General features: G+C 54.6%; 10 protein-coding genes across 10 annotated transcripts; 6 read left to right on the forward strand and 4 right to left on the reverse strand.

Annotated features, from left to right (window-relative positions):
* Nucleotides 1–2088: 2088 nt before the first annotated feature.
* D7B24_002518 (uncharacterized protein) lies at nucleotides 2089–2691 on the forward strand (the record flags this gene model as incomplete). Its single annotated transcript, XM_028636724.1, has 1 exon — nucleotides 2089–2691. The coding sequence occupies one exon, from the start codon at nucleotides 2089–2091 to the stop codon at nucleotides 2689–2691; it is 603 nt and encodes a 200-aa protein (XP_028491196.1).
* A 181-nt stretch (nucleotides 2692–2872) lies between these two features.
* D7B24_002519 (uncharacterized protein) lies at nucleotides 2873–4315 on the reverse strand (the record flags this gene model as incomplete). Its single annotated transcript, XM_028636725.1, has 3 exons — nucleotides 2873–3251; nucleotides 3307–3907; nucleotides 4135–4315. 3 exons carry the CDS (start codon nucleotides 4313–4315, stop codon nucleotides 2873–2875), a joined length of 1161 nt encoding a protein of 386 aa, XP_028491197.1.
* A 1786-nt stretch (nucleotides 4316–6101) lies between these two features.
* D7B24_002520 (uncharacterized protein) lies at nucleotides 6102–7433 on the forward strand (the record flags this gene model as incomplete). Its single annotated transcript, XM_028636726.1, has 1 exon — nucleotides 6102–7433. The coding sequence occupies one exon, from the start codon at nucleotides 6102–6104 to the stop codon at nucleotides 7431–7433; it is 1332 nt and encodes a 443-aa protein (XP_028491198.1).
* Nucleotides 7434–8374: 941 nt separating this feature from the next.
* On the forward strand, nucleotides 8375–9145 carry D7B24_002521 (uncharacterized protein; the record flags this gene model as incomplete). The annotated part of the gene is made up of 2 exons (XM_028636727.1): nucleotides 8375–8658; nucleotides 8707–9145. 2 exons carry the CDS (start codon nucleotides 8375–8377, stop codon nucleotides 9143–9145), a joined length of 723 nt encoding a protein of 240 aa, XP_028491199.1.
* A 601-nt stretch (nucleotides 9146–9746) lies between these two features.
* Nucleotides 9747–11201, reverse strand: D7B24_002522 (uncharacterized protein; the record flags this gene model as incomplete). The annotated part of the gene is made up of 4 exons (XM_028636728.1): nucleotides 9747–10201; nucleotides 10249–10337; nucleotides 10382–10407; nucleotides 10455–11201. 4 exons carry the CDS (start codon nucleotides 11199–11201, stop codon nucleotides 9747–9749), a joined length of 1317 nt encoding a protein of 438 aa, XP_028491200.1.
* A 509-nt stretch (nucleotides 11202–11710) lies between these two features.
* D7B24_002523 (uncharacterized protein) lies at nucleotides 11711–15513 on the forward strand (the record flags this gene model as incomplete). Its single annotated transcript, XM_028636729.1, has 2 exons — nucleotides 11711–12805; nucleotides 13558–15513. The coding sequence occupies 2 exons, from the start codon at nucleotides 11711–11713 to the stop codon at nucleotides 15511–15513; spliced, it is 3051 nt and encodes a 1016-aa protein (XP_028491201.1).
* Nucleotides 15514–18645: 3132 nt separating this feature from the next.
* On the forward strand, nucleotides 18646–19496 carry PAM17 (TIM23 complex component; the record flags this gene model as incomplete). Its single annotated transcript, XM_028636730.1, has 3 exons — nucleotides 18646–19215; nucleotides 19273–19345; nucleotides 19396–19496. The coding sequence occupies 3 exons, from the start codon at nucleotides 18646–18648 to the stop codon at nucleotides 19494–19496; spliced, it is 744 nt and encodes a 247-aa protein (XP_028491202.1).
* Nucleotides 19497–19684: 188 nt separating this feature from the next.
* On the reverse strand, nucleotides 19685–21228 carry UBA4 (Urmylation protein; the record flags this gene model as incomplete). Its single annotated transcript, XM_028636731.1, has 3 exons — nucleotides 19685–20654; nucleotides 20705–20918; nucleotides 20976–21228. 3 exons carry the CDS (start codon nucleotides 21226–21228, stop codon nucleotides 19685–19687), a joined length of 1437 nt encoding a protein of 478 aa, XP_028491203.1.
* Nucleotides 21229–21427: 199 nt separating this feature from the next.
* Nucleotides 21428–22098, forward strand: D7B24_002526 (uncharacterized protein; the record flags this gene model as incomplete). Its single annotated transcript, XM_028636732.1, has 2 exons — nucleotides 21428–21430; nucleotides 21493–22098. The coding sequence occupies 2 exons, from the start codon at nucleotides 21428–21430 to the stop codon at nucleotides 22096–22098; spliced, it is 609 nt and encodes a 202-aa protein (XP_028491204.1).
* Nucleotides 22099–22877: 779 nt separating this feature from the next.
* On the reverse strand, nucleotides 22878–24751 carry D7B24_002527 (uncharacterized protein; the record flags this gene model as incomplete). The annotated part of the gene is made up of 7 exons (XM_028636733.1): nucleotides 22878–22926; nucleotides 22986–23537; nucleotides 23588–23607; nucleotides 23664–23799; nucleotides 23865–23918; nucleotides 24011–24253; nucleotides 24717–24751. 7 exons carry the CDS (start codon nucleotides 24749–24751, stop codon nucleotides 22878–22880), a joined length of 1089 nt encoding a protein of 362 aa, XP_028491205.1.
* Nucleotides 24752–25598: the final 847 nt, after the last annotated feature.

Genomic DNA, 25598 nt, shown 5'->3' on the forward strand with positions numbered 1-25598 from the left:
GATCGTCTGAGCGGCGGGAAAGAGTACTTGGTAGTGACCGGTCAGACATCGTTGGTGCTGCTGAATGCCACCTTATTGATGGGTCGTATCACAGGATGACTGCGAGGTTGCCACATTTTTTTCTGTTTCTGGAGACTTGCATCAGAGGGACTCTTGCAATGGCTGGGCGATTTGACCCGAGAAAGAGAGAGGCAACACACCATCTCGAGGTCATCAGAGATCTGCTGCCCGCGTAAGGCTAGGAGGGGGCCTGTGCCAGCTATTGGATGGCCAGCTGGGTGGAGGGGGGCCAAGAGGCGGCGCATGCACCCCGCAATCACCCAGCGTCAGCAGGGTGACAGCACCGAGAGTAGCTACAGTGTTAGAGTTTCTCCTCGGGTTGACCGTTGGGACGCCGAGGAGAAAAGGGGGGGGGGGGCTGTGCCAGACGAAGTAGAGACACAGACAGGAAGAGAGAGGTGGTGTAGAGTCGGGAGGAGAGAGGGCTCGTCAGAGAAGGGAAAGTCCACCAATGGACAGCTGCTTGTTGCGAAGGATACTCTGGCAAACGTTCACACCTGTGCAGGGCGTGTGATATGACCTGAGGGGGATGCCACCAGGCCTCCGCCAGCGCCCATTAGGTAACGACTGGACCCCCCCCCCCCCCTCCTTGGAAACCTACTGGATGGCAGATGGACAGTAAATGGGGCGAGCCACTGCACTGGCCGGGGCGATTTGGGTGGTCTGTATCGGCGTCGGGGGAACATCGACACATGGATCAAGTAATAAGAGAGTAATTGTGTTACATGGTACACTTCGCGACCGCGATCAGCCGGCACTGACCGGCGCGGAGGGCTGTCCGCGGCCGGGGAGCGTAGGGAAGAGGGGACACGGCATGGATTCCCCCACGCCGGCTCGCTGGGAGAACAGAAGCTCGGTGACGATCCGGCAGGTTTTGGAATGGCATGCTGGATTGAACTCAGCGGAACTTTTCGGGCCAATGACCCACGAGCAGGAATCGACCTGAGGTGGCGTCTCAGCATGCGGTCGCCTGTTGGTGCACGGGACACAATCCCAACTTTCGAGGCGACCATGGCAGCACATGAGATGAAGCTCGAGATGGCAGATGATAAATGGCTACCTGAGGGCCGCATGGTGTGTCAGCTGAACCGGCTTCTTGGCAGGTGTACTAACCTACCTTGAGGTACCTAACTACTTGAGGTCCCTGGAGGTAGACCAGGGCCTTATGTCGTTTCGCTTGGAGCTCGGACGAGCCGAACACTGGTAACGACGGACTGTTTCCAGTTCAGCGCCGCAGTCTGATCCTGCGATGAGTGCGCGCGAGAACCGCGAGGGTGAAGTTGGATGAGATTCTTTGGTCGCTGAATGAAAGTCAGCGACTGCGTTCGACGACAGATGTGCTGGTCTCATGCTACAACCGATTCTGGACCTAAGGACTCCTAGATAAGATACCTACCTGAAAGTCGCTGAGGTACCTGCCTACTGTCTCCCGGAGTCCTGAGACAAACTGTTGCTGGCACAAGCATCACTGCCAGAAGAAGCATCAAGGAAGCACAAACCCCCAGCCAGATGCTCAAAACGTTGCTCTGGCAGGGGCGACCTGGTGATGGCTCAATCAATGCTCGGTATGGGTTCCTGCCGCTAATTCAGGCACCTTGTGCGAAGCCTCACCTAGCCTCGCCACGACGCCTTGGCATCGTCCAGTAGTTGATTTCAGGTATGGTCGAGATACCTTATTCTCTTCGGGCGAGTCCGGGCGTTTTCGTCTGTGTGTGGTCTCAGATAGACTGAAGCATCATCGCAAGAACCTTCCCATGTGTGCCCTGATCTATAAGAAACGGTGTAGGCCCAGGCGCTTTCACGATCCTTCAATTCCTTCAGCCCACCCGTCTCCTGCGTTCTATTCTCGTCCCGCCCTACACTTTTCGTTTCTCATTCATCTGTAGGCCGGTCCTCCCACATATTGTGAATACTTTCTTTGCCGTCAACCCCATTTTAATCCGATCCCGAAGTGCTCAATTGTAGCACACCGTTGTCAATCGCCGTCCACATCAAGCTGCCACTCTTCGTCCCACCCGAAGGCTCGCCATGTACGCCTCGCAGCTCCTCCTCTCTGTGGCCGCTGCCTCGACTGCCGCTGCTGCCAACATTGCTCCGCGCGAACCGACACCCACCACGGCGGCCGCGCATGTCGCCGGCCGCGATCTCGCAGAGTGCTCATCCGTCGCTGCCGACGTGCTGCCCCAGCTCACGAGCGCTCCCACACCCGACTCGGACCTCGCACGTTTCATCCTGACCGAGTCAGCCATCCTGTCAGCCGAAGACCAGTGCGCCGTTCCGTCCGTCACGGGCTCCATGGCCTCCGAGTTCACCAGCTACGCCAACGCATTGCTGGCCTGGCAGGAGGACCACATCAGCGAGTTTCGCAGCCTGTGGCAGGCCTGCAGCGACGTGCCTGGCATCCGCGACCAGGTCGACCTTCCCACGGGCTCTGGCTCATGCGCCAGCCTCGCGGCCAAAATCACGGGCGAGGCAGATCCCGCGGCAACGGGTACGTCGGGCAGCGACGGCTCGCCTGCTGCAACGGACGCGTCGGCGTCACAGTCTGACAATGCCGCGCCGCGTGAATCGGGACGCGTGCTTGTTAGCATCGCAGCAGGTTGTCTCGCCGCTGTTGGTCTGGTGTACTAGGCAGCGGGCGGTATCGAGCCAGATGAGTAATGCGGAGGAAACTGGCTTGGAAGGGTTATAGAACGGCCAGGGCGCTTCATTGCAAATGCGATTAACAGGTCCATGGGCCATCTCGTTTAGCCCGTCAGAGTGAACAAATAAATATTAGTATTGCGTCAGGCATCTATGGTCATCCATCTCGTTATTGTAGCAGTGCAAACTCCCAGTCAGCTTGGTCACTACGACCCCCTGTTGTCAAGTCTTTCTTCAACCAACAGGCCCCTTCGGCGGGCCCCCAGCCGCTGCCGGTGCATCCTGGGGTGCCGGCGCAGTTCCGCATGCATTCAGCCATGCTCTCTGTCCACAGAGTGCGAATATCTACGGCGCCCTCCTGTGATGGGTAATCGACGCCACAAAGCCGTAGAAAACGTATGCTGGAGCCTGGGACGCCGTAGAGGGTATAATTGGACTCGGGGCATATGAGGGAACCGGGGCTTGTAGCCGTAGGAAACGCCGCGTCACTCGATACTGACGCTGTTGTTGCGTCCGGCGTCGCGGGCGCCGTGCTTGCCGATGGCGAGCTGGAGAGTAGTCAGCAGTGCTCTTGTGTCAGGTTGGCCCTAGAAGTGTACGCACCTCTCTATCGTCATTGTTCCCAATTCCGTTGACGCGGACGTCGTCGGTGATGCAGACAAAGAGCTCGAAGGTTCAGCCTCGGACGCAGCAGCAACACTGGGTCCGCCCGACGACATGCCCACGCCTACACCGACGCCTACGCCCACGCCGATCAAGACGATGAGCGCCAAGGCGACGATGCCCCAAAAAACCCATGCCCTCAACCCACACATTCGCCGGTTCAACCTCGCCTTCCCTGCCCAGCGACCGAAGCCTGCCTCATCGTCGCTGGGCGTGTCGATGCCAACACCCGTTCGTCGTTTCTCTTGAGGCTCTGGTGTTGGTTCCCGATAAAACGTGTAGCTTTCACCTTCATCACCGCGGCTGTAGCCAGATGGCGTCGCACCCTCGGACCAGTAGACTTCCGGTGCGCCGTTGCCTTGCGCAGAAGCGGGCGGGTGGTAGAGGGATGTCCGATTGTTACGACGAGCACCCGGACGTGGTTGTACGGGCTTCGGCGTAGATGTCTGGGATGGTGGCTCGCTGCCTATGATGCTGGCAGCCATGTCGGATCGCGGGCCATGGCGGGGGGGAGGCGTGGAAGAGGCGGAGGAAGCGGCGCCTGAGCGCATACAGTCCGATAGGCAGTTCGATTGATAAAGTGAAGACAGCGGCGACGCTGGTCGGTCGTGTTTCGCGTTGGTGATCTGTCAATGCTTTACGGCGAATGGTGCTTACGGCGAATGGTGCGTCACGGTGATCGGATGGGAAAAACGCGACTTCTGGGAGGGAAATTGGAGATGAGTCCAATGCAGGCGGACAGGAGCAGGTTTTTGGATAACCCAGCACGAGCGGCAGCACTCGCCGTCAAGGTCGTGGCAGACCTGCCATGGCAATCTCGGAACCGCAGGCCTCCCTGGACAGACCCCTGTAGCCGTGGCCACTTCTGGGTGGCCAGCCAGGGCGACTGAGCGTCATCGGTGGACTCTTCCAGTGGGCTTGATCCCCAGACTGTGAAGCCGTCGGACATTATTCCCCATCATTGTGGTCTGTCATAGTGCGGAGGGCGATGATGAGAGAGGAGATCGCGATATGTTTAGAGGTCTCCTCTCCCAGGAACGCGGATCTGCACGCAAGCTCTATTGCTTCTTCAGCGGGCAGGTGGGACGGGGACCTGCATTCCTGACTTGTATCGACGGGGGGTAGGTACCTTAGGTACAACGAATAGATCATCTCCCTAGCACACGCGAGTGACACGTGCCCAAGCCGTAATTTGGTGGCTCAGGTCGGAGGCCCAGCACAAGCTGTGCTTACCGTCCCTTCTTGCGCGCACTAGCCCTAATTAGAACTACTAGCCCTCCTTGGGACGTGGCTCATCATCCCCTTTTCATCTCACGATGGCATCACCAGTCTCGATACAGGTAAGCAATGCGATGCGCCGGTTTGGTCGATACGGTCGATGAATTATCAAGCATCAGAGGCGCGGAGAGATGAGAGACCATACGTACCATGCACATGTACATGTAGCAGCTGGGCCGTCAATCCACCCCGCAGACAGGGGCTCGCAAGGATTGCCGCGGCCGCTGATCTATCATCTCGGACGATATGGGACCCCAATCCACAAGTCCCCTAGTGGAGCAACTGCAGCTGTGCGGATGCACCGGCGTCGAGCTGAGAGACGGCCCACCAGAAGACCGTCACCCACCCATTGTGACATATCAACCGTGGAACTTGGTGTCGTCGCTCCGAGGACGTCCATTGCCGCCTGCTCTCGTGATAGCCTCATCCGTCACTGCCATCGTGCCACATCCCCCGCCATGTCGGATCCGAACGAGCGTCCACCGCCTCTGCCCATGCGGCCCTCGACTTACGAGCCAAGCCTGTCGATACCACAAATGTCAGGACCTCAGTCACCGCCGCTGCCCCCAAGACCAGCCGGATATGCCGCACCATGGTCGACATCGCAACAATTTGTTCCGCCTCACGTACCACAATACGTCCCTTCACAAGCATATGTCCCGTCGTCTTGGCCTAACTTCAGACAAGCTTCGCAGGCAGGGACCACGGCGACGGCCTGTCCTCCTGCACTGCCTGCGCGGCCTTGTGCTCCCCCTCCCCCCCTTCATCATGCCACGGCTTCGACAAACATCGCGCACGGCGCGCCAGCTCCCGCCCCTCAGTATCCTAATGCCACACTCTACGGAGCGAATGTGAACGCTGCTGCCTTTCAGCCTCCTGCGGGCCTGAATATTCCGAAGCCGGCAGGTCTTTCAGCCCGTATCAAAACTGGCCTCCAAGATGTCGAGCGCATGTTCGCGTCCCTGGCGGTGGGACAAGCACCGCCAGTGGTCAGCCCACCTGTGGCTGCACCGCATTCATTTCCACCATCCGAAGAACATTCAGCGCCATCCCTAGGCAGCGACTCTCCTTCGAAGCCGTTGAATCGATTTCCTACTGTAGGGCTTACAGCCTGTGTTGCGGATCCTATCGCGTTCTCTTCAACGTGGTATATCCACGACGATGCGCCCAACTTTCCTGTTTGCTCACGCTGCTTCGAGGACCACATCCGGAATTCTCTATTTGAATCGAACTTCAAACCGCGAGTGTTTGATAGAGGTTGGCCCAGTGGGTGCAAATTCAGCAAACCAAGGGTTAAAGACCAGTTATTCAGGCGCGCCGTGGCTGACGGGTCTCTCTCGCTGCTGGTTGCCTTCATGAAGTTGCGGCCAACGATCGCGGACTGTAGAGGCGTGACGGGTGCTTTAGGATCCGAAGGCATCCGGTGGTTCCGCCTGAAAGATCAAGCCATCCCCGAGATGGTTGTCTGCCAAGCATGTTACGAAGACCATGTGAATGCCCGTCACTGGGCGGACAAGTTTGCACTTTCAACAACTCAGCCACCCGACGCGCAGTGGGCATGCGATATGGCTGTTGAACACATCCAGCGCGAGTACCGCTATCGAGCAGATATGGATGATTACCCAAGCTTCGTCCAGCAAGTAAAGCGTCGGCTGTACATGCCAGCTTGCGAGAAGAAGCTCGTCGTGCTTGCGCTGCACACATGGTACACTCCAGTCAATGGCCCTAGGCAAGTTCTCGTCTGCGAGACCTGTTATTGCGACAAAATTGTGCACACTGGCGAGGAGGTCAGGTGGCGCAGGGTCGGCAACATGCCAGCGGACTACGGCAATCAAGCCCATTGCGCCCTTGGCCATTTCAATGTCCGTATCGCATGGGGTCGAAGCGAAGATTGTCAGGACTACTCCATTTTCTGGCATGCCTTGCACGAAATCTACCGCCAGCCCAAATGCGACCCGAGCGGTATGCGAGGAGCCAACTGGTATACCCTGACATCGCGACCCGCCAATTTCGAGATCTGTGGTGCTTGCTTCGCCGGTATTGCCGAGCCCGCAGGCCTGTCATCGCACTTCGTTCGAAGGACTGACGTTCCAAGTAACAAGACGCTCGTGTGCGACTTTAGCACCGGCAGCCCGCGGTTCTTGGCCTACATATCTAAAGCGCTCGAGGCTTACTACCTGCGCGATATAAGTCCGCTTGAGTCTTTCGTGCGCGACTACGCAAACATGCCGGTGTGCCGGCGTGATGAGGACTTTGAGAATGGAGTCTGGTACGGCTGGGAGGACTGCACGATTTGTCCGAGCTGTCACCACGAGTTTGTTAAAGATACCGCCTTGGCATCAAAAATGCCGCTGCAGGGTGTCGTTCGCAAGGGCCACACGATGTGTGAGATGTATAGCCCCAGAATGCGTCGTCTGTATGCGGAAGCGTGCGCACAGTCTCCCCCGAATGCGGCGAACCTGTTGGCCATTTCGGCCGAACGCAGAACAATTTACATCAAAACCATGATGGTCTGTCGTCGCATGTTGATTCAACAACAGATACAGGCGCTACAAGCGCAGACGCTCGGTATTCAGGGATCATTCTATACGAATATGGGTCATATGCAGTCGATCACGACGCCATCACCATGGGAGTATAGCATGGCCGGCGTCGGCTACGGCTTCGCCAACCAAAATGAGCTGACGGGTGCTATTTACAACAAACAATCTTCGGAAATGTCGTTGAATGCGATGGGTTCTGCGGCTAATGTTGGACTGCTCGAGCAGCAGTGGAGAGCCGTCGAGTAGCGTGTGCTCCGACCTGATGATGAAGTTCACCACACAGCTAGCGTCGTCTCATCCTGCATATTGACCCGGACGTGCCGGCCGGACGGCCTGACAATGCCACATGTACAGAATCCGTTCCTGTTTCATCAATATTTAGTGAGTTTGCGATGGGGCCTTTGGCCTTGCTCAGGCATCACCGCCCAATTCATCCATCGTGGTGGTCGAAGAACATCATCCTGACTAGTGCCCTGGAATAGAATTCACTGCACATCCCATTGCGCGCTTTGTCTAGCAGGACTTGAATGCACAGCAGACAGCTTCTCAGGACGCGGTCGCCCGTCTACAATTGGGCAGAGCAACCAACGAATCTCGAGATTGTTCCGCACGGCAAAGGGCATCACATTCACTACGGGGCCCAAGCTTTGACGCTCATTAAGAGAATAGTGCGGTCTGGACTCTGCTCTTAATCTGGGGGTCTTGGCTTTCATCTGCCTGACGGATATCTCGCGTGGCTTGTTCCCCGATTTGCGAGGGTCACACAGCCAGCTCTATGGTGCTCAGAACAAGCAAGTCCTGCGAAGACTGAGTCGCGACCACAACTTAAGAGCCCAGGGTGTTTATGCTCGCCGCAATAGGCGCCGAGATTTGTCCTGGACACCATGAACATGAATCAGATTCACTTGCTGCATGACAACGCAGACAGGATGACCTCGTCCGATGCAATTGATCCCGACGCGGTGTTTCCAGCAAGGCAGCACTATCTCAAATGAGTATCGTAACTGGCCAGGGCATATAGTGGGAACACAGGCGACAGTCTTGGGGCAGAGAACACTCAAAAGAGCCATGGTCTCATTGAGTATAAAGGCCGCCGTGTTCTGTTCGGCAAGTCTTCTTGGAAACCATCAGTCTCGACGTCTCAATCCTACAATACCGTTCCCACACGCTCTTGATACTCGCTCAACATGAAGTCCCCTATTGTCTTCCTATCCGCCATCGCCGTTGCCTCGGCTGCTGTCACCACAACACTCCCCAAGTCAGCCGGGGTCGAGGCCCACCCTACTGCCATTCCCGTCAAGACTGTTTACGATGGTGGCATGAAGCGCTTCGAACGTGATCCACCGACATGTGGTGGTCAACAGGAAAAGGGGGAGAAGGACGCAATGTTCATCCTCGAGAGCGGTGCAACGCTCTCCAATGTCATTTTGGGCGCTTCTCAAGCTGAGGGTGTTCACTGCAGGGGCACCTGGTATGTGTGACTCTTTTGCGAAACGTTTCCAGAGCTGAACGACTCTAGTACCCTGAACAATGTCTGGTGGGAGGACGTTTGTGAGGATGCTGCCACCTTCAAGCAGCCTTCGGGCACGTCATTTGTCAATGGCGGCGGTGCCTTCAAGGCCAAGGACAAGATTCTCCAGTTCAACGGCCGCGGTACCGTCCAGATCAAGGACTTCTACGCCAACACGTACGGCAAATTGATCAGAACTTGCGGCAACTGTCCCGGCAATGGTGGGCCACGTCACATTACAATTTCAGGATCCATGGGCAAGGGGGGAGGTGAACTCTGTGGCATCAATAGCAACTATGGCGATACATGCCGTGTCAGCAACTCCTGCCAGGACAGCAACCACAGTTGTACCAGGTACGAGGGTAACGACCAGCGCCTCGAGCCTCCGACGCTTGGAAGTGGTCATGATGGTGTGAGCTGCTTCCTCACCAATTTCTCTAGATGCTAAATGAAGCGCTTGCGTTCATACTGTAAATGAGCAGCCGGAACGTACATATTTTGAGACCAAAATACGTCCTACATATTTCGACAGCTCGAAGCAGCTTGAAGCAGCTTGAAACTGACAAGTGGAGGCCGCTCCTTGACAAGTGATCAAATTGTTCCAACTTGATTCTCAACCACATCATGCCATAGGTGTTCTTCAATCTTCCTGGTCTTGCGGCCTCAGAGTACGATACGATCGTTGGGCAATCCGCCAATGATGACCTCGATACGCGATGAAAGATGTTCAAGGCCGAAACTAACACAGGCCGCACATTAACCCTGAGGAGGAAGCCTGGTGTCTGAATCACAGATTATGGTTCAGCCAAAAGGAAATGGAGAAATCAAGGATTAAGGGATCACAATCAGTACAGTACAATACCCAGCGTTGGTTCAACAATGTCGTTCAAGGGCCCCTTCTCAAACACGATTGACTCTGGCTGGGGGTTTCGGACTTCAGTCACTTTTCCGCTCCATGCATCAGAACAATTTCCATCAACTAGCGCTTGCATTTGATAATATCAAACTAATCACGTCTCTCCCCGAGGTTGATACTTTGCCATCCCTCCCTAACTATGAACCCCCTTCGTTTCACGAATCGTTTCTTCGACATGGTCGATCTGGCGCATGAAGCCACGCATAGCCTCAACGTGGAAGCTATCCACGCTTTTGAACCGTATCCATCCATCAAGAGTTATTTGCCCGTATTTCCGCGCATTCGGAATATCGAGCCGTTCAAGGTAGATACTGGCTAAAATTTCGTGGTACTCATGCATGAGGGGTGTCAACCCTTCAGCCTCAGAAAGGCTTAGAAGCTCTTCGGCGTGCGTGATAGCATCGGTAAGCTTCCCTTTCTCATGAGCCTTCCTCATGTTGCCGCGAACCTCGACGATGCGCATCCTCCTGGCATCAGAAATGGCCCTGTCCTCCGGGCTTGACTGACAAAGGGAGCAACGGCAGTGAAACCCGTAATTATCAAAAAGGTATTTCTTCCGAACTTTGTGCGGCATGCCGAGCGGAGCATCTAGGTGGATTAGCGAGCGATCGAGCCAACGAGAGGGGATGTCACACAGTTTATCGTAATTTCTTCGCCTGCACGGATATCGCGGTAGGCAATCACTTGCATCGTCAAAGTTCGCTGAGAGAAACGGAAAAATGCACTGGGGAGTCAGCAGTTGCTTAAAACAGCATGAAGGGCTCCTACTTTGGCTTGCACGCATGATTCAAGCGCTGGGGAAACGTCAGCATTGCACCGCAAGCGTATCCTAACCACATACTGAGACTTCCGGGAATAGACCAATGTGAGCTTCATTGTCCCCAAGGAAAACGCCACATGTGTTTGTCGTGACAATATCGTACATGGGCGTGAGGGGGTCTGCCCCATCTGAGCGAGCCAGATTCACTAGACGTTTCTGTGTGTCTTTTGGAAGCTGTGATAGCGCTCGTCTGAAGAACGTTTCTCGCATCTCTGGTTGCATCTGGTAGGAGAAGTCGCTCGCCACCAGCACGGCAGGATAATCGAGCATGAGTATTTCGCCCTGACGAATTGTCCTTTGCGCAATGACTCCCTTGCCTCTGCCAGGGAGATCCTTCACAGCGTACGACGAGCCTTTGTTTGTGACGACTGGACCAGGCGTAAAGATCCGCCGCTCCCAGTCCCATGAGTCTTCCATGTCCTCTAGAGCGCCGGAGGCCACAATGTCTGCTGCAATCTCTGGCGAAGTAGTAATACTCAGTCCATGGTTACCACGGAACGTGTGGTGAGCGAAAAGGCAGTAGGCAGCCTTGGCTTGTCCGGACGGTGTGCCCTGCTCGGATCGTGCGTAAACGCAGCTGAGCTCATGAGTCCATGGGTCAACATTGTCGCCGGCCCTCTGAGGATCGCCAAGCGGCAGTGGGCATTCTGTCCGTTCCTGTTGCGCCAGAGGTGGTGCGATATGCCAGCGACATTGCGTGGATGTGTTCGACCACGCAGTTGTACAAACGACGAGGCCTGTGAGGCCAATCACTGCTTTTCGCCACATGGAATCGATACAGCTGCTAAGAAGACGCAACAGGTTTCCATGTTTCTCACCATGTCCACGCGCGATGGCGTGAAATCAGTTGATATACCGAGATGAAGACAGATTCGCGCCAAGCTCAACGTCCTTTTTGGTCACGGCACATGGTGTTCCATACCACCCCACCCCCAACAGGGCATCGTTCCATAGTTCATGCTATCGAATGCGGAGTCTAATGCGACAGGAGGTCGTAGTCTACATATCCCTGGCGGCTGATATTCCCCGAGCGACGAGGACGAAGGCGCTGAGTTAAGGGCGTAAAACAGCCATGGCTGAGAGGAAACGATAGGTGGTGAGGTTCTTCGACCCCCAAGAATCACGTGTGGATCCCGACGCGGCCCGCTCCTCCCTCAGTCACGTCGGTGACGTCACATGCACTACATTCCAACAACTCGCAAGGTCCAGTACAGCCAGGCATCTTTGACTTGCCCGCAACAACGTCAAGCGTGATACCGCAGGAACAACGACCCACCATGAAGATTCGCGAGTCTCTCATATCGAGGTCCATTCTTAAGGCAATCGCACAAGATGAATCCGACACAGCGCCGAACAAATCGAGGCTCCATCACCGAGTCATCAGGCTCGTCCTTGCCTTCTTTGCCCTGTTCAAGCTTTTCCTAACTCGGTATCGTCGCAATGACTTTGCTTCCTTGCGTGAGGGTGTCTGGAAGCTAGATGAACGCGAGTATCTCGACTCTTTCAGGCCACTGCAAACACCAGACGGCGTTGAGGGACAGCAAGTCCAAGGCGATAAACTGAGACTGAAGCCTGTCGGAGACTTGGGCTACAGTGGCTCGACATTCTTTACTACTCCGAACTCCAAGTACCTCATCAAGTCTCTTCCTCGTCGATTTGAGCACACGTTCTTCACACACGATCTCTTCAACCCATATGTCGACCACATGCGCAACCATCCCCACAGCTTGCTCGTGCGGATCGCCGACATGGTGTACACACCCCACCCCACGCTTGGTGGCATCATCGGTACGGCACCGACCCATCATATTATCATGGAGAACCTACTGTATGGAAAGCAAGAGAGCGGCGACGACTGGCATGCCATGAAGTGGGAGACGTACGACCTCAAACCCAGTAACTACTTCTTCCCAGAGCGCGATATTGCCGATGGCAATCTGGCTCCTCAGAGTGTCAAAGACAAGCTGGTTGACGAGTTCCCTGACCGCGTCAAGGTCGACGCGAAAAGCAAGAAGGAACTGCTCGACATATTGTCTCTCGACACACAACTCTTGGCCGACAAAAATGCCATCGACTACTCCTTGTTCCTCGTTCGATATCCAGGCCCTAACACCACGGATCCGCAACCCGATGTCGCCAATGTCAAATCTGAGGCTGAACTCTGGCGAACGGGCATGACAGATTCGGCTGGCTTATGGACGTACCGGGTGGTGGTCCTTGACTTCTTCTGGGCGAGGCACAAGTTTCATGCTCAGGCCATGACTGGCCTTGTCAAGCTGTTCAATAAGGTCGCTCACAAGGGACCAATGAGCATCACCGCCAATCCGACGGAGTACCGAAAGAGATTCCTTAGCATGGTCGACGCCATTGTTGTGGAGGTTTGATTACGGACTGTCAGTCTTTTTCCTACTTGTCTGATTACATGTCTGAGCGAGGCGCTGGTAGGTTCAGGTTCCAATAACATATACCCTGTTGCCCATGCTATTGTAGATCGTTGACTGGTTGCTTCAACGTAAGTATTGCTACTCGTATGTGGACGCAGATTGGGCGGGATACACAAGTCAACCTGCGAATTCCGCAGCTGTAGTATATGATTTTTACAAGCTGGCAGGCGTGTGCGTACACCTGCCCGTACATGGCGGCTCTCATTTTATGAATGTTCCGCTTGAACTTGAACCATTCAACCGCTTCTTCTTGCTTCTTCAATTGGACGAGGGTTCTTCTCACATTTGACATAACAAGTCCTGCCTTGCTTCCAGCGCTCTTCCTCATTCACCAACCCCGCCAATTATATCAAACTGCCTACCTATCTACTCTAGATGTGCGGCCTACCCACGTCCTGACCAGGATCTAGACATAACATCGCCTTGAAGAACCAGAAAAGCCTCCGGTGCGTCCCAATCTCCTTGTCCGTCGACGAAATTATCAACCTGAGGTAGAAAGCGCCTCTATTGTTCTTTCACCTTTCAATCCATCAAATTCTCTCTGCATACTCAATATCTAGAATAGCGACCTCTCCCACAAACACTTAACTCAATCATAGCTAATGTATGGATTTCCCCTCTTCGCAGGTTTGGGCATGACTACTTCAAAACGCAAGGACGTGAACTGACGTATTATGCAGTACCTTCCCAACCTCTTCATCAACAAAGACTCTGACCAACGAGCGAGCCGCGCCATCGACCAAGCATTTACTCTAGACACAATGGCGCAACACAGACCTCCCGAACCCCCCCTATCACATTCTTATCGTGCGGCCTTTGCCACTAGGTTCGACACTGATCGCGTAGCTTCCCGCCAGATCCTTGACCATGGCATGCAGAATCGCATCATACGTGGCCTTCAGACCTCAGCCTGTGGCACTCCTCGCTGCACTATGGAAGCTCAACATTTGTGCGAAGAACTCTCTCTTCAGCGCTACTGGGCTGAAGACTTCGTCTCAAGATTTCCCGAACATCGTGGGGAGTTTGCAGCCATGCAACTGATACAAGCTTTACCTATGGGTGTTCAAAAGCCGCACTACATCCAGATAGGCCCACGCGAGGTCTCTGCTTCGGAGCAGAATCCGAGCCATTCACCTCGTGCAACGCAGTACCCCTCCGCATTTCCTGCTGAAAACAAGGGTGAATCTCATCCACATCCTTCCGCCATAGAAATTCCCGTCACCTCGGACGACAATACACCGCTGATGCCTCGTTCTCATTGTGTTGAGCCGATTGCCGACTTGCTTACCTTCGCAATTGTTGGCAACGAAACGCCGGCACCTCGCCCGGCCACGCCAACCGTCAACCATGGAGCCGACAGCTTTCCGAAAAAGGACTTGGGTGAACGGGAATCCCAGGATGCGCTCCATATGGCTGACACCATTCATGTTGCAAGTGATTCGAAACCCGACGTTTCCCCCGAACAACCCTTTGAGCCAGCACCGAATACTCCTCTTACATTTCTTGCCCAGCTCAAGGCTGGCGCCTTTGGTCACCAGTCCCAGTCACGTACCGTGATCATTAACAACCTCCCTAACAATGTTGGCATTGGTCAGGTCCTTGAGCATGTCTGTGGAGGCCGCGTCGTCAAAGCTATTCTTGTCAGCGTGGCAGGACTTCCCGGGTTGGGAGACATGTCGGCGATAATTACTTTCGAGACGCCCCAGGCAGCGCAGAGGTTCATGCAACTCGCTGCTCAACGAAAATTTGGCTTCAAGACAATCAATGGTAATCATGTGGAGGCCTCGGTCGTGTCTTCTGGTGTTGCGTCGCACCCCTTCAAGCCTAATGTAGGCAGGTTGCTCGAGATGGGCTGCACCAGATGCCTCCAGGTGCGTGGACTCAACAGCTCCCGCATTAGCAGGACTGTTCAGGCTGTTTGCCTTGGCCGCCCATTACACCACGTTCTTGCCGAATTCAAAGTCATCGGCGCTCAGGAAGTCGTGCTTGAATTTGCAAGCATTGAATTGGCGACCGCCTGTTTCTTTTTGCTCACACACGCCAAAACACATGAGGGACAGGTTGATGTCCAGGTGCACCGTTCAATTGACCCTTGCAGTGCCAACAACTTCGATGCATCCAAGACGCCTTTCACTGACTGTCGAGCTTTCCCTCACGAGCTCGGCAAACTCATGTCGTTTGACAAAGTCCCGAATCTTCTTTCCATGGAATCGGCAGTCGACTCGTCGGTCAGCACTGGCAGCCGACAGGTCGATGACCGACAGAAGCATGAGATGCGCGAGATTTACGACTTGGCTGGTATGCCATGGCCCGAGGAAGCTCCGCGCGAACGCTACGCCGACCGAGAGCGATCTGATCAATGGCCAAGCTGGGAGGGCGTCGATCGTGAAGGCAGACCCTGTAGGTTTGAGCGCGACCCTCTCTCTGGCGCTGTGCAGTTTCGTCACTGCGTCGGAAACTCACTGACCGAACCTTCAATGTACAGAGAAGAGAGCTATAAAGAATGGCTCCACTACAATCTCGAAACTGAGGACCCCTACGTGCAGGAAAGCCTTGATCTATACTTTGCGGCGGAGGGACTCACCAACATTCGCAAGGTAAATGAATACGTCAAAAAGCGTGAAAGCCAGCAATAGGGAGGATGCTATGGTTTGACTGGTCCTTGAGCACGGGTCCAATGAGTCACACGCGGGGAGTTGTGAAGCGGCCACTTCAGGCCTGGATGAATCTGACGGATTTGGGAGGCGATTTACGTATAGTTGGTCAAGCGTTGCCCGCGGTTGACCTCAGGCGTTGATCAATAGCAGAGCATATGCTCGTCTGGATTCGATTCCTCATATGCTGGGTCATTGCTCTTGACAATACAGTCAGCACATCCCGATAAGACACTCTGCCCAAAATGCTGCCAACGCCGTATCGCTATGTTCAGTTTCTCAATATTCGTGACACGTCTGGCGTCTGAAGTCTGCCGCCGCCACCAAGTATTCCCTCTTCTCAATCATACAATATCTCAGCTGAGGCCATTCTGTTCCATGGCTCATGAGTAGAGGCCGAACGAAGTTTATGCTGTTCCACCAAATTTACTAGCCATCAGCATATCCAGTTCAATGCTGGCTTACTGGTCAGAGTCTGTTCATCGACAACAAGAAGCTGCTCGTCACCATCGTGACCCATGGCTTCGCGGACTTCCGATTTTATTGTACCAGTTGTTCTCAAGTCGGATCCGTTGTCTTCCCCAGCGAAAGCCTCGGACACGCTTGACCACTTTCTCTGCTGTTTCCACGGCGGCGAGGCTGGTCGTCGTGCAGTGTTGGTGGCTTTGTTCTTGCCTATTCCTGCTTTTCGCTTCAACATAAACTTCCGAGCCAGGTCTTGGGGAATGTTTTCTTCGGGCTCCCACGTAGGATTCTGTCCCTCAGGCCACGAGCCTTTCCATCGAACAAGGAAAATCCGCTGAACGCCGTTCTCTGTATCGTGGAGCTTGGTGTCTTCGAGCCGCTTGACTTCATAAACCTCTTCTGATTCATCCTCGGGTTCTGCAGGATGCACTGGCGGTTTCAACGGTACCTTTTTGGGATTCTTCGTCGGTGGTTTGGCTAATAAAGCCGTAGGAGAGTCCATTGGTATCATTTTACTGTTGATTGGAAATCTTATAGAGGGCTGATAATCGGTGATGCTGGGGGACTTGATCATCCGGGTCCATGGCGAACTTCGACGGCCACCCAGCGGCGTGAAACCTGTAAGCGGTGTTGCGGACTGGGTTGTTGATGTTGGAGGGCGAGCGACAGCTGAGGCAACGTGGGTCGAGCTGAGAGATGCAACAGGCTGTGGCCCCATGGCTTCATCTGTTTGCGTGTCACCTTCGGCCTCATGAAGGCTTTTGAATGGCTGCGAGACCGACCGAGAGGACATGCCTTGAGTCTGCTTGTTGGAAGCTGGGGTATGGTTTTTCGGTGAGTCCGTCGATGGGCTTTGCCCGGACGCGATGACGGGAGGACGCTGTAGATTCTGTCGCATCGCAGAGCTCCGAGCGGTTGAGCCGCCGGCGCGGCTTGCATCCAGATCTCGCCAAGGATCCTGTTGTTGCAAATGGGACAGTGAGGATCTCCGTCGCTTTTTTAGTACAGTTTTAGGTCCGCTTGACATTCCTATACCTGTCATGGACATCGTGGAGATTGGCCGTGAGGAATACGTCAGAGATTCGCTCTCGCCGGTCGTATCATCGCCTTCCAATTGTCGTCGAATGGACGCGTCTGTATCGCAAGCGGAGTCGGGACGGCCGTCAGCCTCTATATCCCTAGACGACGCAGTTGGCCCTAAGATCATGGGCGCACTGTCCCTGGGCACTGGCGAAGCGCGCTGGTGAACATGTTTGCTTGCCTTCTTCCTTCTATCCTTCGGTGGCATGCTAGACACAGCATGATCCCTGGAGATGCTCCGAGCTGGTACCTGAAGAGTGCCGTTGCGGAGGTGTATGCCGCGCTCTTTCATCTCTGCCTCTTTGACAAGTTTCACGTTGTCGGCCTCCTCTTCTTTCCTGAGCTCCTCGTCCCTTTCAGCTGCCTTTTTGGTATTCCAGTCCTCGTATGCCCGAGCCGATACATATTCGTGTATACTGCCAGCGTCGACACTGATCATTCCAGCCTGCAGGTCCGTCCACCCAACGAGATAATTGATGTGGACTCTGCTGTCTTTGCTGTTTGGCAAGGTCTTGTATTCGTCATGGATATACGCCGTGGTGTCGTGTTTCGGTAGGAGGGTAATGGGAGCGAGACGTCTTCGGCCGGGGTGATAAGCGCGATACGTAGAGCTAATGGCGACAGCGAGATCCCCGCACACCATAGATCTCTCTTTTCCAGGCCGACTCGAGGGCGCACTCGAAGTCGGTGCCCGGCGTGGTCTCGACATCGCTGTGCATGTTCCAGCAGGTTTTGTTGTTGAGATCGTCAAGGCTTGGTCGCGCGCCAGTCGCGACACGACGCGGGTGCCTTTCTGGATGGCAAGCTTGATCCCCTTTAGAAGCGTCAGTCACGAACGCATGGTTCTGCTGATCTGGAAGCTAACCTCACAGCGGCTCACATCAACACCAGAGGGCGCGATCAAGTTTCGTATTCGCCAACGTGCAGGTGGAATGCTTGACAGCCTACTTTTAGGGTATAATTAGGAGATGAAGAGAGCGTAAAAGAGCGCTAGTAATTAAGCGAGTATCATACTAATAGGCATTCATATCTAGATTTAGTACTAATGAAACTAATCTAGAGCTAATGCTTAAGAAGTATAATAATTTATATATAAATATAAACTATTAAAATATTAAACTTATAGCTAGGATTACTTACTTATATAGTAGGAATAGTAAGAAGTATACTTTTAGCTATACTTTATAAGTACTTAGAAACGGTCTATAACTATATTAATTATTATATATTTAAAATGAAAAAGGTAATTAATTAAATATAATAGCTCTTAAAAAGTTAGCAGTATCTAGTTAATAGTAAAGAAATATAGTATGTTTTTCCCTGGAATTTATCATTACTAAGATAAAATGTTCGATATGTAAATTTCAGAGTATATGATGAAATACCGGCCTAAATGTGGATTGTTGCTGTTGCCAATAAACGAACGCGACCAGCTGCCGAGGAGTTCTCCACTCAAGCTCGACCACACCGCAGCTCCACCTCCAGCTTCTGCATCAAGTCGATCGACTGACATCGACCAGAACCCTCACAACCATCAGCTTTGAGCGTGCCACGACAACTCAGTTCATCATGTTGACGCCTACAACAACCACAACGCTGGCATTCCGTCTCGCCAGCCATGCTGCGCCCCGAACCGCCCTCCTGACAACGCTCGCACGTGCGACGCCCGCCTGCCAGTACACCACTACCGCGACGCCCTTCGTCAAACCGCAGGGTATTCTCGCCGCCAGGTCAATCGCTCTCGGCTCCTTCCGCCGCGCCGCGCCATCTGCACCGACTTCAATCCTCTCTCAAATTACATGCCGCTTCCAGTCAACAACTTCGAATACGGCGCGACCCGTGTCCCCTGAGGCAGGCCAGACCCTCGACTGGAACACATTCTTCAAGCTGCGCAAGACGCGCCGGCGATGGCAACTCGTGTTCAGCGTGACGATGCTTGGCGTTAGTGGCACTGCGGGAGCTATCTTCCTGTCGACCGGCGTGGCAGACCCGGTGCTGTCCCAGATTCCACTCGATCCCTTCGTCACGCTGGGCATCATGGTTCTGGGCTTCGCAGGTCTCGGCTGGCTTGCGGGCCCTAGTCTGGGCTCTACCGTCTTCAACTTGATCAACCGCAAGTGGAAGAAACAGATCACCAACGTGAGTTGACGTCAATCACGATATTGGGGGCATTGCTAATGTCTGTTGTTTTAATAGAAGGAGATTGAATTCTTCGGCCGTGTCAAGAAGAACCGCGTGGACCCCACCGCTTCGGGCGCTGGTAACCCAGGTTTGTCTTCCCGATTCATTATACGATAGACCATCCTAACGGGAAAACAGTGCCTGATTACTACGGCGAAAACATCTCGAGCGTTGCAGGATATCGCCAGTGGCTCAAGGACCAACGCGCATTCAACAAGAAGCGCACCAACTTTGTCTAGGGATGGACAATGCAGATGACTAGCTCGACAGCAAGTATTTCCTTTACATATGGTACTATGAGATTCAAGGTTTCATGGGCGTTGGCTATCCTTGCACACGTTGTAGCACAAGGGTGGACTTGGCAAGGACAGCAAAGAATGTATGTACAATCACGGGCACCTCATGCCCCATCAAGTTCCATTACCCATCATGTGAAGGGTAAGCTAGAGTCTACCTCGTCTTTCCAAGCCCTCATCCCACCCTTGATATCGCCAATGAATCGCTTCCCATCACGATCTAACCCCAAGTCTTTAAGCCGACGGGTCGCCAGCTGCGAGTCGTTGCCCACGCGGCACACCACGTAGATCGGGGTATCATCTGAAGAGTTTGCGGGTAACCATGATGGTCTTTTCCCAGCATCTTGCTCCTGAACAGGGTTCTCCTTGAGGAACATAGCTAACGGCAGGTTGATGGCGCCCTCGATGCTGCAGATATCAAAGTGCTCCTTTTCTCTGACATCCAGAAGAACGCGCACAGCTGAACCCTTCTGTAACTGGCCAAAATCCGCCGCAGATAGCCTCTCCTCTGGTTGCAGGATGTTCAGCGGCGCCGCGATGCCACAAAACTGAACGTAGTCCAGGGATCCTGATTCTAGCGACTCTAGTGTCAGAGCCGCCTCGGGCGAACATGCAAAGCAGTCCTTCTTACGGCCTCTCATTCGGACTGATCGGAACGGGGCACCGGCTGTGCCTGAGAACAGCAATAGCGACGGCGAAGTGGGCTGAAAGCCAGAGGATATCAGTTTGATGGCCTCCAGCGCCTGCAGCACGCCCATGACACCGACAACGGGGCCCAGGATGCCGCCTTCTCCACAGCTGACGACGCTATCTGGCGGTGGTGGTTTGGGGAAGACGCAGCGGTAACATGGGCCGCCTTCCTCCACCGGCGCGCCTTGCGGTGCTGCGGGGTTGTTGAGCACGATGAGCTGCCCATCGGTCTTGAAGGCTGATGCTGAGACGAGAGGCTTTCGCAGAAGAACACAAATGTCGGAGATGAGGTATCGAGACGTCGGATGGTCAGTGCAATCCAGCACAATGTCGTACTTTGCGACGATGGACTCGGCGTTTTGGGGGGTTAGATGCGTGATGTGCGCGTTGAGGGTCACGTTTGGGTTGAGACTGGTTCGTCAGCGAATGTGTGGTAAGCATTGCGGGAACAGGGCACATACTCTCGTAGGAAGGCCAATGCGCTCTCCACTTTTGATTTCCCAACTCTTGACGTGGCATGAGCTATTTGACGATGCAGATTCGACGTCTCTACCGTGTCGCCATCCACGAGCCCGAGAGTACCAACGCCGGCGCCGGCAAGGTAAGCTGCTGCAGGGCATCCTAAGCCTCCGGCGCCAACGACAAGGACCGAAGATGCTTTGAGTCGTATTTGGCCTGTGTATTGAGTGATCAGTGTTGACACGGCAAGTTTATTACTCTAGGACGACCGACCCTGAATTCCAACTGTTGGTATTATGAGCTGGCGGCCGTATCGCTCATATTCTCCTGCGGTCAGCGGCCACTTCCATGTCGTATCAGGTCTTGGCCTTTGCTGTCCATCTGCCTCGACGACAGCTCGAGCAAGCTCGTTTTTCAATGCGCATAGCTCGTTCTCGGCCTCTATGACCTTCTTCCTTAGGATCTCAACCTTGTCCATCATTGATGATAGCGGGGCAGGTTCAAAGTTGTGCATGGCAGCAGTCATCAGTCAATGACTGACAAGCCCATTTGGCGGGGTGGATGGGGTCCCTGCACGCCTTATCGTTGGCCCCATAAAGGTGCCCCCACCTTGAATTTTTGTCACTGACAGGCCAAACTCCAATGCTTCCCAAGTCGTCGGTAAACCTTTTGCCTTCGACTGCGAAACTCGACAGTGACGGAGCTGCCACTCGACTGTCTACACAATGGTACGCGATCGCAGGAAAGGAACAACGCTGGCACTTTTGGGAGACATTACTGACCATGCAAGGCTCCCACCGCGCCCCCTAAGATGTCCGCGCGCGCGGCGCGCCTTGCCCGCATCTCAGGCGCAATGCATCCCCTTGCACCCACCAAGACGCACCGCGCCGAGGCCAACGTCCCCGACGGCTTCCTCTCGACAAAAAAGGACAAGCGCGTCATGAAACACAGCGGCTTCATCTCCAAGATCAATCACGTGTCGCCCGGCGTCAAGGCCCTCAAGCGGCGCCGCCCCAACAAGAAGCTCGTCGCCACCATGGAGTCCCTCGCCGATGCCCTGCCGGAGCTGACGAACGAGGCGGACGGAAACGTCGCGCAGCTGCGCGAAGGACGCGTGCGCCACAAGAGTCTCAAGAGCCGACCGGGCGCGCTGAAGAGGAAGGAAAAGGTTGTGCGGGGCGAGATGGCGCGATTCGGCGCCAGCATGGCTGCTCTCGCGGCGACGCCCGAGGCGACGGCGGCGGCGGAGAACCAGACCATGACCGTGGAGGACACCACAGATACTCCTGCCGCGCCGGCACCAGCGACAACAAATCGGTGGGCAGCTCTGAGGCGGCACATCTCGACAACAATGGAGCAGAACCCTGCCTTCACCGGCCAGGGTGCCGGCGATTGAGGTTTCGGGACGGAGGCCTACACATATCAATATGAAGATCTAAAATGACCAAAGGCATCAGACACGCTGTCACTGGCAGAAAGCCAATGGTAGTGACGCACCATACCAGGCATACAGGGAACCACGGCTGTCGGTGCTCCAGCCTGGTCTGGAGTCCCTTCTCTGTTGGAACACATTCTAAGGAACCGCAATCCAGCCCACAGTGATACAGCAAGGCGCTGGCGGAGCAGGCACAAGGACCAAAGCGTCAGTTTCCTAGTCCCAAACATAGCATCGCGGTCACTATGGAAGACCAACGATATACCCAATTCGACGTGTATTGAGTACAATGCGAGATATCAGCTGTTCACTACTCATGCGTGTCGTCGTTTCTTCTCATTCGCTCATTCGCGCAAAAGCAACTTGCATAACCGTTAACGCCTCCGAGAAAGTTCCAGGTATCCTCATTCGCAAATCCCCGCCCGCCCCTAATTTGTCCCGCTATAGCTGGCTCATCTGATAATGCAGCCACCATGGTATGACGCGAAGCGCGCTCTCCTGGCGCGGTCCAGACAGGCCACTGACTACGGTCAAGCTGGGTTACTTGTTGTCCGCGAACAATGACCGTGGTCACAGGGCTTCTGCTTTCGCGTCATTGGTTGACCCACGGTCTTCAGCCTGTGTCGAAGAATGTCGAATGACCATGTTGTACAGCAAGTGATCTGGCTGCTGTTTCGTCGTCATACTCCAGCTGACGTTGGCTGGCTTGCTACGTCTCCTCCCATGCCCAATATCGACCATTACTCGATCCGCGGCGGTGTCTTGGACGAATAAGGCGATGCGCTTCTTCTACGGGTGAAGTGGTTAGCAAGCGGGCATTCGTCAAAACTAGGCAAGGCTGGACGTACGATCGTCTCCTCTCGCCTTCCTTACGGAAACTTTCGATAATCTTTAACATTTCCTTCCTGCCACCGTGGCTGTCAATCATCTTATTGCCCATGCTCATGCTGACCTTCTCGCGGGCGTTAGCGCTGAGCAGCCGCTTGACGAGCAGGTGGCGCATCAGGATGCAGACGAAGACGCCACAGTCAGAGCCGTTCTCCTGTTGCGGGCAGTCTTCGAGGTTGAGGAAGCGCAACGGGCGGTTAAGGATCTCGGACATTTTGCGAGTGGCGAGACGAGCTTCCTGATAGTTCGCGCCGCCGAGAGAATCATAGTGAAACGCGACACCGTCAATAGCCGATACGAGGAGCAGGGACCAATGCGAACCGCCCTCGGCCTGTGCAACGTTGCGAGCGTCGTTGATTGGAAGGAAGATGTGGGTGACCTTGGAAAAGTCAGGCAGCGCAGATCGAATGGCGCGCATATCGGGTTCCTTCATGAGGAGGAATGTCATGGAGGGGCGCAAAAGGATGATGCGGGCTTGCGGGTACTTGGGAAGCAGTTCGCGTTCGAGGTATCTGTCACGGTCAGAAGGGGGGTACAGGCGCGCCGTGGCGATGTGACGAACTCTTCCCAGAAAGCAATGTTCTACAGACAGGTTAGTTAGCGCCAGCATGACACGGTTGTTAGGTCGGGTAGCGCACGTTATCCGTCAACCAGTCATTCTTCAACGCCTTGAGATCTTCGTATGTAACTGGCGGCGGTGGTGAGCAACGGGAGCATGGACCGGGCAGCGCAAGGCCTGGCCCGACGGGAGCGACGTACGAGTGATGTCGTGGTCTGTAAGGCGCGGGAGTCAGTCAGGCGCCGCTGCTTGCTGGTTACTTATTGGGACTCTGACTTACACGACAGGACGGTTGAATGCGGCGAAAGCTACGAGACAGTACGTCAGCGATTTACTGCCCGTCTTTCGGTTTGCGCAAGCGTAGCAATGCCGGTAGGCGTGATGCGAAAGACGGCCACGCTGCCCAAGCTTCCTCCTAGTGAAGACGGCCGCGTCGCATCGTCCCGGTAGCTGTCTGGGTTCTTGGGGAGGGGGCTCACAGAGTCGCCAAAGTGGCGGGCCATTTTGCGAAACGGCATGGCGAGGCGCGACTCGGGCTTTGGCGAGCTCGAGTGGACAGGCGCTGCTGTGAGAGATTCGCCGCTCGAAGTGCTCGAGTGTCGGCTGCGACTGTGGCTGCGACGTGAGGGACGAAAGGCGAGGTCGGCAAAGTCGCGGAGGCGGCTGCCGCTGACACGACGTAGTCAGGCGTTAGTGATGATCGTCGACTCAGAGGGAGTTCGGAGCGCTCGGGGATCAACAAAGACAAGAGGGGGTATCCAGTGGGGAGGAAAGGTAGATATGTGCAAGTAAATAACAGAACAGCAACTGACAAGGTCGAGCCGAGCGGTTGGAGCAATGGCAATCAACAAGTCGGCGGGCCAAAAGTCAATGCAAAAGATGATTTCCAGCGGGGTGAAAGAACTGGAGAACCTGTGAACAGACCAGCCCTGCCCGTTTGGACTGGGGTTCAAAGGTTGGGATCTGACTCCAGCGACAGGCTACGAAGTGGAGGCAGCCGGTCCGGGTAGCCCAATGAGGCTGAGCGGTCTGATGTCGTCGTGGCTTGACCGCGCGGACAGATGCACAGATGGGATACTGAGGGGCAGAATGCGGAGGGGCTGATAGAGCTGATAAGAGACTCAGTACACACCTTGGGGTGGTCGGTCGACCTTGGCTCTCAAGCATGTTGGGCAGTTGGTGAAAGTGCTGCGAGGTGTGTGATGAAGAGTATAGAATAGGGTAAAGAAAAACGATGCAGGCACTGAATCCTGGGTTTGGGCAAGTCGTCAAAATCCGGGGTGACTGCCAACCTAGTGACAGGTAGCCTACGTCACATCGGGCGGTCGATGTGATGCCTTTGAATGCTGGCTGATGTGGCTGATGTATCGTGCATCAAGGTATCGACGGCAACCAATCATGTGGGGGGGGACTTTGCCCAAACTGTCATTGGTAGGTACCAGAACTTCACCTTACATTATGTGAGGTTTTGTACCACTTGTACGACTTGCTTCCCTTGTCATGTCGCGATGCTTTACAGTCCAAGAAATGTGGCTCGACATCGCCACCCCACAATTGGGCTTCTATTGTCCATCAAGAAAGGCCATACACAAGGCCTCCAGCTCCTCTCCAAGCCGTGATTGATACCTTGTGACGCTAACGATTGCAGTGCCGCCGTGAAAGACTCAACCGCCGGAATTGGGACTTCCTCGTGGAACTGCGTCCCACGGTACCATATTGTTTGAGGCCACGACATCGTCCGCAATACTCAAAACTGTTAGCTGTCGCCGGCCACCTGGAGTTCTGGACTTGTTCCTCGTCCGCGCTTCATATCTTGTGAAGCTCCCCTCCTCGCACTCGACGACAACCTCTAAAACCTCAGTGCTACTAAGTTAACACAAAGCCCGCGCTTCCAGATCAGGCCTTTCCAGGCAGTGCAAAAGGTTTGGACGACAAGCTTAGGACGCTTGCCAGTCGGCACGATGCGTGAACTGGGAATCGAACCCAGGGCTCCCCGATGGCAACGGAGAATTTT

The sequence above is a fragment of the Verticillium nonalfalfae genome (genome assembly GCF_003724135.2).
Source record: "Verticillium nonalfalfae strain VnAa140/NRRL 66861 chromosome Unknown scaffold_160, whole genome shotgun sequence".
Taxonomy (NCBI): Eukaryota; Fungi; Ascomycota; class Sordariomycetes; order Glomerellales; family Plectosphaerellaceae; genus Verticillium; species Verticillium nonalfalfae.